The 16,917-nt window shown below is 39.6% G+C and overlaps 1 protein-coding gene across 14 annotated transcripts in view; it reads right to left on the bottom strand.

Moving 5' to 3' along the window:
- LOC145986636 (uncharacterized) overlaps window positions 1–16,917 on the bottom strand; it is a 250,937-nt gene that overhangs the window by 17,974 nt on the left and 216,046 nt on the right. For all 14 annotated transcript variants that reach the window (XM_083120899.1, XM_083120894.1, XM_083120895.1 and 11 more), the window contains 3 exons: window positions 15,248–15,322; window positions 14,817–14,843; window positions 36–98 (listed from right to left, as the gene is read on the bottom strand). In XM_083120899.1, coding sequence (XP_082977025.1) covers window positions 36–98; window positions 14,817–14,843; window positions 15,248–15,322 — 165 coding nt within the window. The remainder of the gene's footprint in view (window positions 1–35; window positions 99–14,816; window positions 14,844–15,247; window positions 15,323–16,917) is intronic.

The following is a 16,917-nucleotide window of genomic DNA, read 5'->3' as shown; positions in this document are numbered from 1 at the left end:
TTAATGTCTGATGATAAATTATTTTGGATCGTTACCTTAAAACTGGTTGAGTATATATCCTCAATAACTTTCCTGGTTTCCTCCAGCGTTTCAGTTTGCTGAAAAAAATGTAAATGTATATTTATAGAAAACAATAATATTCGTCCCTACGTCAGGTTTATAAAATGCAACTGTGGATACTTATTGAAACCTGCAGCTTTTACAGTGCACTAAAAATTTTCTCCATTATTGCCTTGCATTGTGTCAATCAAATTCATAAATAAAGGTGTACTGTTGATTAAGAAATATACTGTAAGTAGCTCTGTAGTTAAAACAGAGTGTATCATCAGTTGTGTATTATTGTGATTCAATTGTTAATAATTTTACCATGTAAAAACGTATTTTTTTGCATTACCGATTTTCGTTTTAACTTTCAAGGAAATATTTAGGGAGCTGGCCTATTTACATATATTGTGTTACTAACGTTTGGGTGTTCGGGGATGGTGTGATCATACACAGAAGAATGTTGTAACCAAACAAGGAGGCCCTGTGAGATGCCATACTTGATATACAATGCAGAAGTCGTTTTCAAGGTGGTTATCAGTTATTATTGCCACCTTTCATGGACGAAAACGCTTACATGCATGAAAGCAGAAAATGCCTTCACTGTGATAGTCCACTTTCGTACGATATAAGGTAAGCATTTTATAACGATAAAATCTTGCTAATTATCAGGTAAATCAATTAATCAACGTAATAAGCAATAATATGCATTGGATTGTGGCTGTTCACCGAGAGTTGGACGGCGGAGAGCGAAGGACTAGCCTGTTTCCCGAGAGAAGAGGCCGAGCCTCGGGTAAAGAAATATAAAAATACAACTTTATTACCAATGGTCAGATTCAACTGAAATTAAAGACAGCCCAGCAGCAGATTATCAGCGACGAAATCCCCAAAGCAGAATTTGATAGGAGATAAATTAAGCCCGATATTAAAGGTTAAACAGCTAGACTGGATAACAATAGCTACAGACTCTCTGGCACTGTCGTCGGAACGAACGTGCAGGTTACAATAGGCCCGGTCTTAGGCTAACCTCTCTTCGAGGTGCTTTTTGAAAGGGTCAAAGAACTCCAAATACACGGGCAAAGATAGCAGGAAAAGAGGCTACGACTTGAGGACTATTTAGCAACGCTTGGACAGAGAGGGTACCTTAACGAACCTTTTGAATCGCAAATAAATAGACGAGCGGAGAAGCGGAAGACACCAGTTTTACTCAGATTTTCTTCAGCGTGTTATCGTACACAATCTTTCGCGAACCACCCGCTTAAAGTATCCGCTTTGTGTGTCGCACCGTTCCGTGTTGTTTTATTTCGCACGTATCTGTGTACTATCAAGATGGAGTAGAGACAGAGAAAGGCCCTGATGGGGGGGGGGGGCGTCCGACCCAGTTGCCAATCCTTGAAGATGCGAAGATCCAATCTTATCGCCCGGAAGCTACCTATTGACCACGCCGCAAACATCCACGACTTCACCACGAGGACTTCAGTCAGAGCCGACAAAGGTAAGCCGGAATGGACGTGAAAATGGATAGGTTTCGTTCGCCCCGTCGTGACATCCAATGAACTCGCTTTAATTACATAAAAAATCTCGAAATGACATTGCTTATTACGGTGATTAAATTGCACCAACTATAATTTTAACATGTAAAACCGTACAGCGTTCAATTATCCATTCATCCAAAGTATTTAACATTCAGATTGTACGACGCTATAAATTGTCAATATAATTATATATCAGTGATCCTCGTTAACCTCAAAATTAACAATATATAGATTAACATTCATTCAACAACAACAACTTAAAAGGAGTAGTGTTTTTGTCGTACAGGTGAAGCTCCGACCGGAACATGTTTTTCCCGGAAATGCAAAAGTAAATGTCAAATTAAGAACTGTTCAATCAATGTAGCTAACTTTAAACATGCCGCCGAACTATTTTGTACTAATTACTCATGTCTATTGGATTGCCGAGAAATGAATGCGAGTGTGACTGTGAGAATGAAAGGGGCAATGATGTAATGTTTATGCATGTGCTCTTTTATAGAAATTACAGTGTATATATAGAACTAACCCTGTCGTGTGATTTGTTCTACCCTATGTAATCTCTTGGGCTCCGACTGATGGCACTTACCCTGGGACAAAAGGTAAATAGGTTATTAATGATTGCCTTTTGTTTATGTGTTTAATTGTTTTTGTGGGTTTGACATTACCATTGTAACGTAGAATCAGAATGACGTCAGGCACGTTAAATAAGTAGACGTCGCGATACGTAAAAGATGGCGCCCGAACTTGCGACATGTAGGTTCGATGAGTAATTCCGAACAAGGGACATGTATATTCGATGAGTAATTCCGAACATGCGACATGTAGGTTCGATGAGTAAACCCGAACATGGTACAAGTAGGTTCGACGAGTAATCCCGAATATGCGATAATTAGGCCCGAGTAGGCCCGAAGTTTAAATAAGTGTCGATAGTTGGAAGGAAGTTATTAATAGTCGCAAAAATGAGTTTATTGTGCCATAATTATTCAGCTATAGAGCTATGTGCCTACATGCCTTCGACAGGAACCAAGAGATTGATAGAGGTAGATAATCAAATATTAATCACTTATTACAGTTAAAAAATACCACGCAGGACGCCTAGTGTATGAAGCGTTTAGTTCTTTGTGTTGCTATAATCAGTAATTTTCTAGTTTAGAGTATTTAAGTGTATTTGCGCATAGTTAGCAGGTGAATTGAGTATTTAATTGTTTGTGCAATATATATAGTGGGCGTGAAGTAACAATGGTTAAAGTAATTTACACAGCGAGAGATTTTCGATTTTATGCGGCGATAAGGATAAAGCATCGATCGAGGATGGTAAGGGTGGAGACGCAAAACCCCGTAGGGTCTATTTATGAAAAAGAAAAGAGAAATTTATATCTCGCTGCGAGAACGCATCGAATCCAAGGAAGAAGAGAGAGAGAATAACGACCGAGGAGAAGGGTGATGGATAGAATAACTCGACAAAGGAAGAAGATTGTAGAAATGGACAATCCAAAGGAAGGAGAGGAAGTGACGTTACTGGAAGGCGACCAGGGAGGAGAAAGCAACCGTGCTCCGGAGAATACCGTTATCCCTGAAAGTGAGCAGCCAACGGCAGTATTACCAACCCAAGGCACCCTGGAGGTTCAAGCGATAATGGCGCTCTTCACTACGATGATGAAGCAACATGAAGAAGGGAAAGAACGTCGAAAAGAGGAGAAAGAAAGGAAGAGAAAATTGGAAGAAGAAGAGAAGGAGAAGAAGAGAAAATTGGAAGAAGAAGAGAAGGAGAAGAAGAGAAAATTGGAAGAAGAAGAGAAAATTGGAAGAAGAAGAGAAGGAGAAGAAGAGAAAATTGGAAGAAGAAGAGAAAGAGAAGAAGAGAAAATTGGAAGAAGAAGAGAAGGAGAAGAAGAGAAAATTGGAAGAAGAAGAGAAGGAGAAGAAGAGAAAATTGGAAGAGGAAGAGAAGGAAAGGCAAAAAGAATTGCGAAGAAGAGAGAAAGAACAACAACACCGAGAGATGATGGATCAGTTTCTACAAGCATTAAAAAAGAATGATGAGAAAATAGAAAAGGCCCAAGAAGAGTGTGTTGAAAGACATCGTGATAACTCGAAAGACATTGAGAACCTGGATAAAACAGTGCAAACTGAAGTCAGGCAGATCCATGAACACCTGGCACACCTGGGAGAGAAGATAGAAGAAAAGAAGAATGACGTAGAAAAGAGAATGGAAGAGGAATTCCGAATGGTTGATCGTCGACTTGCAGCGGATTCCAGAATGGTGGAAGAAAGATTTGGACAAATCGAAACAAAGATGACCTCAGAAGAACAGCAATGGAGGAAGATAAAAAACATGACGCAAGACTTACGCCAAGACGTCACCCGAATCAAAGAAACGATGCAGAGAGAGACTTCTTCAATCGTTCTTACGTCACCACGAACAAGGAACGAGGAAGACCAGCGAGAAAAAACGCCCGAACTGGCGACATTAGCGCAAGAACCATCTCGATCGGGGAGTCAGTCCACAGGCGATGACGTCATGGAGCAGGATAGCAGTTGCTCGCGAGTTCATTCCGTGGTACAGACCAGTGTAGCCACTTCGGAAATAGGCAGGCGTGCCATCTTCTCGAAGTTTTCACTGGACAACTTTTTATGATTTTCGACCAAGAGAAGACAGAAACTTTGCCATCCACGTTTCTTCAAGAATTCAAAAGAGATTGCATTTTATATGGGATTCACGAAGAGGATTACCTGAAGCTCATCCAGAAACTTCTTCGCGGTTCCGCACGCATTTGGTTAGACCACCAGGTACCAGCGTTCAAGACCTTTAGCTCCTTCGAAAAAGCTTTCATTGAACAATTTCAGTGCAGATCATTGGTAGAGAGGAAGGTTACCCAGTTAAGAAACAAGCGGTACGACGTCAACGGAAAGCTCACATACAAACAGTTTTTCTGGCAGAGGGTGAATGAATTCCGTTCGCTTAAGCCCGGAACCGAAGTGATAGAAATCCTCACGGCCATCAGAGCGATGTACCCGAGCTATGTACAGAGGCAGCTTACAGGAGATGTGTTAGAAAATTTTGACCGAATGTCGCTTATCCTTGAAGACATGGATTTGCTGAAGGAGAACGAAAAACATCGATGGGAAGATCAATCGAGCAGAAGAGGGAATAATAATTTTGATAGGAAGAGAGGAGAAAATTTTCCACGAGTGCAAATGGCGACTACACGTAATACATACAATGGACGTCGACAACAATTCAATCGACAAGAACAATCGCAGTACAGTCCTCCAAGACAGCGAGACAGGGATGCCAAAGGCTCGAATCGAGGGAACTACCGTGGAGGCAGACAGAACACGAACGCAGGCTACCGAGGGCGTGGCGACATACGATTTTCAAAAAGGGAGGAAGACAATCGTATGGAAGAAGGCAGAACACAAGCTATTCATTTAGTAAGAACCGCCTACAACAATGAGAGGCAAGAGACTGACGAGCAATGGCCTCAACCATCAACGAGTAGGGGACTCAATCCCAACGCGCCAGATTACCAGTCAGGTACTCGTCGGGATAACAGCCACGGCGCAAGAGCGGAAAACTAACACCTTCCGACGACAGCTCGGCTCGTGTCGGCTGAGAATCTGAGATGTGGGTCCAACAACTAGAAAAAACCTAGAGTATTGAACATCGAAAGAGCCTTTAAACTTGTAAATTATTCCGCATACTAGTGTAAATAATTTAACACAATTATGATATTATTATTATTATTAATATTCTGAGAACTTATATATATATATATATATATATTTATATACCTATCAATATCTGAGCATATATCATGTTAGGTTAATGCCAACATTAATAACATATTATTTATATTCTTATTACCCAGAATAGATATTATTTAGTAAAGAAACATGTATTTTAAATGGTTTGAATTGATGATAAGAAATATTTTATGTAATAACTCAATAATTCTGAACTATATCTCAAAGAGTGAATTTTCATCATAACTTAGAGTGTGAATGTAGTAAGTTTACATATGTACATGCATACATAATAGGATAATTCACATAAGTGTTAGCAAGGTGTTTGTTTAAATGATCAATGTTACAGAGTCAAGAACTGCAAATGAATGTTGAGTAATCCTGCAATTTTATGTTTGGTTAATATTAAATGTAATGATGTAAAATTAATTAAAAAGTGCAATGTAATCTGTAGAGAAAGACAACTATATTCCAGGGTTCGAGTCCCTATTCCAGCGCCTATGTGTAATAATTAGGCAAGATTTAACGTTAATTATTAATTGTGTTTTGATGAATTTCCCCTTCGCATATAATCTTAAGCTCAGAAAAAAATTCATGTGTAAGGAGAGGGGAATGTTATAACGATAAAATCTTGCTAATTATCAGGTAAATCAATTAATCATCGTAATAAGCAATAATATGCATTGGATTGTGGCTGTTTACCGAGAGTTGGACGGCTGAGAGCGAAGGACTAGCCTGTTTCCCGAGAGAAGAGGCCGAGCCTCGGGTAAAGAAATATAAAAATACAACTTTATTACCAATGGTCAGATTCAACTGAAATTAAAGACAGCCCAGCAGCAGATTATCAGCGACGAAATCCCCAAAGCAGAATTTGATAGGAGATAAATTAAGCCCGATATTAAAGGTTAAACAGCTAGACTGGATAACAATAGCTACAGACTCTCTGGCACTGTCGTCGGAACGAACGTGCAGGTTACAATAGGCCCGGTCTTAGGCTAACCTCTCTTCGAGGTGCTTTTTGAAAGGGTCAAAGAACTCCAAATACACGGGCAAAGATAGCAGGAAAAGAGGCTACGACTTGAGGACTATTTAGCAACGCTTGGACAGAGAGGGTACCTTAACGAACCTTTTGAATCGCAAATAAATAGACGAGCGGAGAAGCGGAAGACACCAGTTTTACTCAGATTTTCTTCGGCGTGTTATCGTACACAATCTTTCGCGAACCACCCGCTTAAAGTATCCGCTTTGTGTGTCGCACCGTTCCGTGTTGTTTTATTTCGCACGTATCTGTGTACTATCAAGATGGAGTAGAGACAGAGAAAGGCCCTGCTGGGGGGGGGGGGCGTCCGACCCAGTTGCCAATCCTTGAAAATGCGGAGATCCAATCTTATCGCCCGGAAGCTACCTATTGACCACGCCGCAAACATCCACGACTTCACCACGAGGACTTCAGTCAGAGCCGACAAAGGTAAGCCGGAATGGACGTGAAAATGGATAGGTTTCGTTCGCCCCGTCGTGACATCCAATGAACTCGCTTTAATTACATAAAAAATCTCGAAATGACATTGCTTATTACGGTGATTAAATTGCACCAACTATAATTTTAACATGTAAAACCGTACAGCGTTCAATTATCCATTCATCCAAAGTATTTAACATTCAGATTGTACGACGCTATAAATTGTCAATATAATTATATATCAGTGATCCTCGTTAACCTCAAAATTAACAATATATAGATTAACATTCATTCAACAACAACAACTTAAAAGGAGTAGTGTTTTTGTCGTACAGGTGAAGCTCCGACCGGAACATGTTTTTCCCGGAAATGCAAAAGTAAATGTCAAATTAAGAACTGTTCAATCAATGTAGCTAACTTTAAACATGCCGCCGAACTATTTTGTACTAATTACTCATGTCTATTGGATTGCCGAGAAATGAATGCGAGTGTGACTGTGAGAATGAAAGGGGCAATGATGTAATGTTTATGCATGTGCTCTTTTATAGAAATTACAGTGTATATATAGAACTAACCCTGTCGTGTGATTTGTTCTACCCTATGTAATCTCTTGGGCTCCGACTGATGGCACTTACCCTGGGACAAAAGGTAAATAGGTTATTAATGATTGCCTTTTGTTTATGTGTTTAATTGTTTTTGTGGGTTTGACATTACCATTGTAACGTAGAATCAGAATGACGTCAGGCACGTTAAATAAGTAGACGTCGCGATACGTAAAAGATGGCGCCCGAACTTGCGACATGTAGGTTCGATGAGTAATTCCGAACAAGGGACATGTATATTCGATGAGTAATTCCGAACATGCGACATGTAGGTTCGATGAGTAAACCCGAACATGGTACAAGTAGGTTCGACGAGTAATCCCGAATATGCGATAATTAGGCCCGAGTAGGCCCGAAGTTTAAATAAGTGTCGATAGTTGGAAGGAAGTTATTAATAGTCGCAAAAATGAGTTTATTGTGCCATAATTATTCAGCTATAGAGCTATGTGCCTACATGCCTTCGACAGGAACCAAGAGATTGATAGAGGTAGATAATCAAATATTAATCACTTATTACAGTTAAAAAATACCACGCAGGACGCCTAGTGTATGAAGCGTTTAGTTCTTTGTGTTGCTATAATCAGTAATTTTCTAGTTTAGAGTATTTAAGTGTATTTGCGCATAGTTAGCAGGTGAATTGAGTATTTAATTGTTTGTGCAATATATATAGTGGGCGTGAAGTAACAATGGTTAAAGTAATTTACACAGCGAGAGATTTTCGATTTTATGCGGCGATAAGGATAAAGCATCGATCGAGGATGGTAAGGGTGGAGACGCAAAACCCCGTAGGGTCTATTTATGAAAAAGAAAAGAGAAATTTATATCTCGCTGCGAGAACGCATCGAATCCAAGGAAGAAGAGAGAGAGAATAACGACCGAGGAGAAGGGTGATGGATAGAATAACTCGACAAAGGAAGAAGATTGTAGAAATGGACAATCCAAAGGAAGGAGAGGAAGTGACGTTACTGGAAGGCGACCAGGGAGGAGAAAGCAACCGTGCTCCGGAGAATACCGTTATCCCTGAAAGTGAGCAGCCAACGGCAGTATTACCAACCCAAGGCACCCTGGAGGTTCAAGCGATAATGGCGCTCTTCACTACGATGATGAAGCAACATGAAGAAGGGAAAGAACGTCGAAAAGAGGAGAAAGAAAGGAAGAGAAAATTGGAAGAAGAAGAGAAGGAGAAGAAGAGAAAATTGGAAGAAGAAGAGAAGGAGAAGAAGAGAAAATTGGAAGAAGAAGAGAAAATTGGAAGAAGAAGAGAAGGAGAAGAAGAGAAAATTGGAAGAAGAAGAGAAAGAGAAGAAGAGAAAATTGGAAGAAGAAGAGAAGGAGAAGAAGAGAAAATTGGAAGAAGAAGAGAAGGAGAAGAAGAGAAAATTGGAAGAGGAAGAGAAGGAAAGGCAAAAAGAATTGCGAAGAAGAGAGAAAGAACAACAACACCGAGAGATGATGGATCAGTTTCTACAAGCATTAAAAAAGAATGATGAGAAAATAGAAAAGGCCCAAGAAGAGTGTGTTGAAAGACATCGTGATAACTCGAAAGACATTGAGAACCTGGATAAAACAGTGCAAACTGAAGTCAGGCAGATCCATGAACACCTGGCACACCTGGGAGAGAAGATAGAAGAAAAGAAGAATGACGTAGAAAAGAGAATGGAAGAGGAATTCCGAATGGTTGATCGTCGACTTGCAGCGGATTCCAGAATGGTGGAAGAAAGATTTGGACAAATCGAAACAAAGATGACCTCAGAAGAACAGCAATGGAGGAAGATAAAAAACATGACGCAAGACTTACGCCAAGACGTCACCCGAATCAAAGAAACGATGCAGAGAGAGACTTCTTCAATCGTTCTTACGTCACCACGAACAAGGAACGAGGAAGACCAGCGAGAAAAAACGCCCGAACTGGCGACATTAGCGCAAGAACCATCTCGATCGGGGAGTCAGTCCACAGGCGATGACGTCATGGAGCAGGATAGCAGTTGCTCGCGAGTTCATTCCGTGGTACAGACCAGTGTAGCCACTTCGGAAATAGGCAGGCGTGCCATCTTCTCGAAGTTTTCACTGGACAACTTTTTATGATTTTCGACCAAGAGAAGACAGAAACTTTGCCATCCACGTTTCTTCAAGAATTCAAAAGAGATTGCATTTTATATGGGATTCACGAAGAGGATTACCTGAAGCTCATCCAGAAACTTCTTCGCGGTTCCGCACGCATTTGGTTAGACCACCAGGTACCAGCGTTCAAGACCTTTAGCTCCTTCGAAAAAGCTTTCATTGAACAATTTCAGTGCAGATCATTGGTAGAGAGGAAGGTTACCCAGTTAAGAAACAAGCGGTACGACGTCAACGGAAAGCTCACATACAAACAGTTTTTCTGGCAGAGGGTGAATGAATTCCGTTCGCTTAAGCCCGGAACCGAAGTGATAGAAATCCTCACGGCCATCAGAGCGATGTACCCGAGCTATGTACAGAGGCAGCTTACAGGAGATGTGTTAGAAAATTTTGACCGAATGTCGCTTATCCTTGAAGACATGGATTTGCTGAAGGAGAACGAAAAACATCGATGGGAAGATCAATCGAGCAGAAGAGGGAATAATAATTTTGATAGGAAGAGAGGAGAAAATTTTCCACGAGTGCAAATGGCGACTACACGTAATACATACAATGGACGTCGACAACAATTCAATCGACAAGAACAATCGCAGTACAGTCCTCCAAGACAGCGAGACAGGGATGCCAAAGGCTCGAATCGAGGGAACTACCGTGGAGGCAGACAGAACACGAACGCAGGCTACCGAGGGCGTGGCGACATACGATTTTCAAAAAGGGAGGAAGACAATCGTATGGAAGAAGGCAGAACACAAGCTATTCATTTAGTAAGAACCGCCTACAACAATGAGAGGCAAGAGACTGACGAGCAATGGCCTCAACCATCAACGAGTAGGGGACTCAATCCCAACGCGCCAGATTACCAGTCAGGTACTCGTCGGGATAACAGCCACGGCGCAAGAGCGGAAAACTAACACCTTCCGACGACAGCTCGGCTCGTGTCGGCTGAGAATCTGAGATGTGGGTCCAACAACTAGAAAAAACCTAGAGTATTGAACATCGAAAGAGCCTTTAAACTTGTAAATTATTCCGCATACTAGTGTAAATAATTTAACACAATTATGATATTATTATTATTATTAATATTCTGAGAACTTATATATATATATATATATATATTTATATACCTATCAATATCTGAGCATATATCATGTTAGGTTAATGCCAACATTAATAACATATTATTTATATTCTTATTACCCAGAATAGATATTATTTAGTAAAGAAACATGTATTTTAAATGGTTTGAATTGATGATAAGAAATATTTTATGTAATAACTCAATAATTCTGAACTATATCTCAAAGAGTGAATTTTCATCATAACTTAGAGTGTGAATGTAGTAAGTTTACATATGTACATGCATACATAATAGGATAATTCACATAAGTGTTAGCAAGGTGTTTGTTTAAATGATCAATGTTACAGAGTCAAGAACTGCAAATGAATGTTGAGTAATCCTGCAATTTTATGTTTGGTTAATATTAAATGTAATGATGTAAAATTAATTAAAAAGTGCAATGTAATCTGTAGAGAAAGACAACTATATTCCAGGGTTCGAGTCCCTATTCCAGCGCCTATGTGTAATAATTAGGCAAGATTTAACGTTAATTATTAATTGTGTTTTGATGAATTTCCCCTTCGCATATAATCTTAAGCTCAGAAAAAAATTCATGTGTAAGGAGAGGGGAATGTTATAACGATAAAATCTTGCTAATTATCAGGTAAATCAATTAATCATCGTAATAAGCAATAATATGCATTGGATTGTGGCTGTTTACCGAGAGTTGGACGGCTGAGAGCGAAGGACTAGCCTGTTTCCCGAGAGAAGAGGCCGAGCCTCGGGTAAAGAAATATAAAAATACAACTTTATTACCAATGGTCAGATTCAACTGAAATTAAAGACAGCCCAGCAGCAGATTATCAGCGACGAAATCCCCAAAGCAGAATTTGATAGGAGATAAATTAAGCCCGATATTAAAGGTTAAACAGCTAGACTGGATAACAATAGCTACAGACTCTCTGGCACTGTCGTCGGAACGAACGTGCAGGTTACAATAGGCCCGGTCTTAGGCTAACCTCTCTTCGAGGTGCTTTTTGAAAGGGTCAAAGAACTCCAAATACACGGGCAAAGATAGCAGGAAAAGAGGCTACGACTTGAGGACTATTTAGCAACGCTTGGACAGAGAGGGTACCTTAACGAACCTTTTGAATCGCAAATAAATAGACGAGCGGAGAAGCGGAAGACACCAGTTTTACTCAGATTTTCTTCGGCGTGTTATCGTACACAATCTTTCGCGAACCACCCGCTTAAAGTATCCGCTTTGTGTGTCGCACCGTTCCGTGTTGTTTTATTTCGCACGTATCTGTGTACTATCAAGATGGAGTAGAGACAGAGAAAGGCCCTGCTGGGGGGGGGGGGGGGCGTCCGACCCAGTTGCCAATCCTTGAAGATGCGGAGATCCAATCTTATCGCCCGGAAGCTACCTATTGACCACGCCGCAAACATCCACGACTTCACCACGAGGACTTCAGTCAGAGCCGACAAAGGTAAGCCGGAATGGACGTGAAAATGGATAGGTTTCGTTCGCCCCGTCGTGACATCCAATGAACTCGCTTTAATTACATAAAAAATCTCGAAATGACATTGCTTATTACGGTGATTAAATTGCACCAACTATAATTTTAACATGTAAAACCGTACAGCGTTCAATTATCCATTCATCCAAAGTATTTAACATTCAGATTGTACGACGCTATAAATTGTCAATATAATTATATATCAGTGATCCTCGTTAACCTCAAAATTAACAATATATAGATTAACATTCATTCAACAACAACAACTTAAAAGGAGTAGTGTTTTTGTCGTACAGGTGAAGCTCCGACCGGAACATGTTTTTCCCGGAAATGCAAAAGTAAATGTCAAATTAAGAACTGTTCAATCAATGTAGCTAACTTTAAACATGCCGCCGAACTATTTTGTACTAATTACTCATGTCTATTGGATTGCCGAGAAATGAATGCGAGTGTGACTGTGAGAATGAAAGGGGCAATGATGTAATGTTTATGCATGTGCTCTTTTATAGAAATTACAGTGTATATATAGAACTAACCCTGTCGTGTGATTTGTTCTACCCTATGTAATCTCTTGGGCTCCGACTGATGGCACTTACCCTGGGACAAAAGGTAAATAGGTTATTAATGATTGCCTTTTGTTTATGTGTTTAATTGTTTTTGTGGGTTTGACATTACCATTGTAACGTAGAATCAGAATGACGTCAGGCACGTTAAATAAGTAGACGTCGCGTTACGTAAAAATTTCTTCAGGGCGGTGAAAGTCTTTATCCACATCACTTGTCTGTGTCTGCGTTCTCATTGCTCTCATCCAGAGCTTTCTAGGATGCTTCAGCTGTTTTGATAATGCCATTCAACTTTCTTACAACATCATCTGCTACAGTATCTGTGAACCTAGCGCTTTTCCAACGCGACAAACTTACCTCTCTAAAGAGGATACCTACCTTTGGACACAAATCGAACTGTAACTATCATAGTCACTATCAGAATAATGATTTTCTTTATTTTTTCCTACAATTTCACTAATCTCCTCATTTTGTTTGTGAAGAAGTTGTTTGTTGACCCGTTCATTTTTCCTTCAAATTTTGTGTTTCACCCTTGCGGATCTGTGTTTGCAGCAGGGGCGGCGCCAGGGGGGCGCGAGGGGGTGCTTGCGCACCCCTTAATTTTCTTCCGCACCCCCTTCAGCACCCCATACGTTCAACTGAAAACACTAATCCTTAGAGTGTCATTCATATTATGTCATGTCGTCATATTGAGCACCGAATGTTTGGTACTGAAGTAAGACCGTTATTATTTATGCAACAGCCTACGGCTTAATGTTAATTTTTCCTTTTTCTTTCTTGCATTGTTGATAAACTGTTCATTTTCGGCTTACTTGTTCTTCCTCACACTGCAGCACAAATTTTAGCTGCTTTCAAGGTATCACCAAGTCGTGCTCGGGATTTTTTTTATTGTGAGTTCTAACGTGAATGGTAGTTTTCTTGTTAATACGTTCTGTGTATTGGTTCCAAGTAACATTTCTAGTAAACGTACCATTTCAGGCTTTTTCAAAACCCGTTAGGAAGAGGCGCAATGTTCACGAAGAAATTTTACAGTTCGTTGTTGGGGATAGTGCGGTAAAGGCATATTAACGAAGACAAAGTTGCTGTGCACTTTGCGTTTTGTCCTGAAGTGTCTATATATTTTGTACCTCCATGGGTTACATTCAAAAGGTTCAAAAAATGTGTTTTTAAACACAAGGATAATTTCCTTTTGTATTTCACTACATACAAGTAGTAGTTCAATAACTGGAGCTTGTATCTGAATGTTTACACTGTACGACCACTTTCATGGAGTATAAGACTTAATACATATCATCATGGAACAGCCTCCCTGGAAAGTGGATGTAAATCTAATGTTATTATATTTCACACACATAATTTCATTTCAGTCAGTAATTTATGTTAATCAGTTGCGGCGATTAGGGTGCAGTTGATCCCCATTTTTTGCTATTTTTACCCCCTCACTATGCTAAACCTTATCAACCAACCGAAAGTAAACTGTCCTCAACCCACCCCTCGTAGTTTTGGCACCTTGCTCTCTCAGTTTTGAAAGGTTGCATGCGTGTTTCATGTTTTCCTTATTGTCATCATCGCATCCCTTAAATTTCTTTCCGCACCCCTTCAGCACCCCTAGATGATTAATCCTGGTGACGCCGCTGGTTTGCAGGGTATCATAACTGGTATATTGCGAACTTACACTCCTTCACTACTTTATTTTTGTTATTTAGCGTGACTTTTCTGCCACTCTTGGCTAATCGCGACGATGAGGATACCTGAAGTGGAAAATACTAGCTGGGGAGGATGTTTGGTCTAGCCTTGAGGTTAGCTGGGGAGATTCTCCTACGGTTTAACATGGTGACGATGAGACAGCTGGTGAAACGCTCTGCAAAAATTGTGCTCGTTGGGGGATACAATTCCCCCACCTCACACTCATATCGAGCACTGACTGATATGATATTGATGAAGAGACAGTTACGAAGAACATCAATTTCCAGACAGGGATTCGAATCCGGATGTAGCGCGATGTGCGGCCCAGATATTGCTTGAATATATTCATATTTTGATTGCAAATATTATTTATAAGTTACACAATTAACATGATCAATGTTTAAGATTCGCCAAGTAATTTAACATCAGGACTCCTAGATATTTAATTTACACCAGCTTAATTGTTTTATTCAGAATTTATACTTACTGATTGTGATTGCAGACGTGGAAGAATCTGAAACGAGAAGTATAAATACATATGTATTACTTCTTGCATGCAACTACACAAAGTCTCAATGAAATAACTGACTGTAGCTCTAAGAAAACTATGTTCTTCATAGTGTAAATATACGCGTGTATTATGATGTCACTCTGCGTGAAAGTGTGTGTATGTGCGTGTGCCTACAATCGATTATACTAATTATGCTAATTCATTATTTCATTCACTTGTTTATATTGATTTATGCATATTTACCATCCTGTCTATATTGCAGAAACAATGTAAGTATTTAGGCCTACTCAATAATATTTTTATGTGTTTGTATACACAAATTCAAGACTATCAGTTGAAATTTCTTCACGTAAGCATATTTTAAAATGGAGTGGTCATAAGAAGAACATTATTTAATCAGTGCTTACCTCAGTGTCCTTTTTCATTGCTAGAAGTTCAAGATCAACACTTTTATAGATGCTGTCGAGAACCCGTGACCAATCCTTATATGCAGCAGAAAAATTATTGCAATTAATGTAAACGAATATACAATAATATAACACATAGTACAATATGTCAATTTATCAATATATATATGAAAAGCTTAAAAAATAATTTTTTCTTGTTCACTACAGCCCGTTTATCATGAACAGTCATGGAAAAATACTTTCCACATAGAGCCTTCGTATCAGTAGTCTTGTGGGAGAAACAAATATTTGTTTCCTTGACTACACTGTAAAGAGTTGAGTGGAGGGAAAATAGTCTAAGTGTCAATTTTCAGTTCCATCCAAAATGACCATGACCGCTCTTGTAATATTAGCGGCCATTATATAATTAATAACGTAATTTTAATTACTCAGTTTATTAAAAATATATATGACATTATAAAACTTCTATCGTCACGCGCCGGAAACATTCTTGTACAGTGTCTCTCAAAAGTTTTAGGACAACGACATTTTAAACTAGGCAACCCAATTTACACAAGGCGTTGGTGGGTTGCATGTAGAGTTAGGCTCAATTTCAGGGTTGCCACATGCACATTAGGTATTTATAAAATACGCGAAATAAAGATATCCAAATATTATTGCATAAAACTAGAAAAAAATCAGTATTACATTTGTTGCAATACTCTCAGAAAGAAACAACGTTGATTTTATAGTATTTCATTGTTGATGAGTCTACACAAAGGAAAAGTGGAGAGAGGAAACGAAAGGGAACAAAGGAGAGGAGAAAAGAGAAAGCAAAAGGAGAAGAGGAAAAGTAAAGAAGGGAAGAAAATAGAGGAAGTGGATAGGAGAAGTAATGAGTGGAAAGGAAAAAGATGCGAGGAGAGATGAGGAAAATGGAGCAAAGAGGAGAGAAGAGAGGAAGGAAAGCGAGGTGATAGAAGAGGAGGAAATGAGTTTGGAGAGGAGAGAAGTAGACGATAAGAGGGGAGCGGAGAGTAGAGTAAAAGAGAGAAAGAGAGAAGAACGAAAAGATGTGGAGAACAGTGCCGTGGAGTCGGAAATATAAGACAGGAGATGAGATAAGAGGAGTGGAGAAGAGTGAGATGGAGACAAGAGGCGAGAAAAGTAGGGAAGGCGGTATGAGATAAAAATAGAGGATAAGGACGGGAGAGAAGAAGGAGAAGGAGAAGTTAAGAACAGAAGGGACTGGAGACGAGAGGAGAGAAGGGGTAGTTGCAGAAAATACGTCTCGGCGTCAAGAACTGATGCATTGATAAAATTATCGACATGAAACATTCATTAACATTTTATAATGTATTGGAGAATGTATTAGATCGGTGCGAAATTCCTTTTGGCCGAGTTCAGAGCAAGATAAAATCTTCCACGTAAGATCTTTGATTTTACCTGCGATTATACCACTAAAAACATGAATGTAATTTTCATATTTATCCAATTTTTCTCCTCTTCTCGGTTCGTTGAAATTTTCTTATTTAACTTTTCCCCTCCCCCCCATTGTTAATTCCAATCTGAATCATTCCGTTTCACACGGCATGGACAATGAACGCAATGGGATATGTCCAAAACATACGAAAAGTTTCTGCCACCGGAGGGGTTTGAACCTACGACCATCAGATTATCAATCCTTAACG

This window comes from Lepisma saccharinum, chromosome 4 (genome assembly GCF_977018435.1).
Source record: "Lepisma saccharinum chromosome 4, izLepSacc3.1, whole genome shotgun sequence".
NCBI lineage: Eukaryota > Metazoa > Arthropoda > Insecta > Zygentoma > Lepismatidae > Lepisma > Lepisma saccharinum.
The sequence above is the reverse complement of the archived record's forward strand: the minus strand, read 5'-3'. Positions and strand labels throughout refer to the sequence as shown.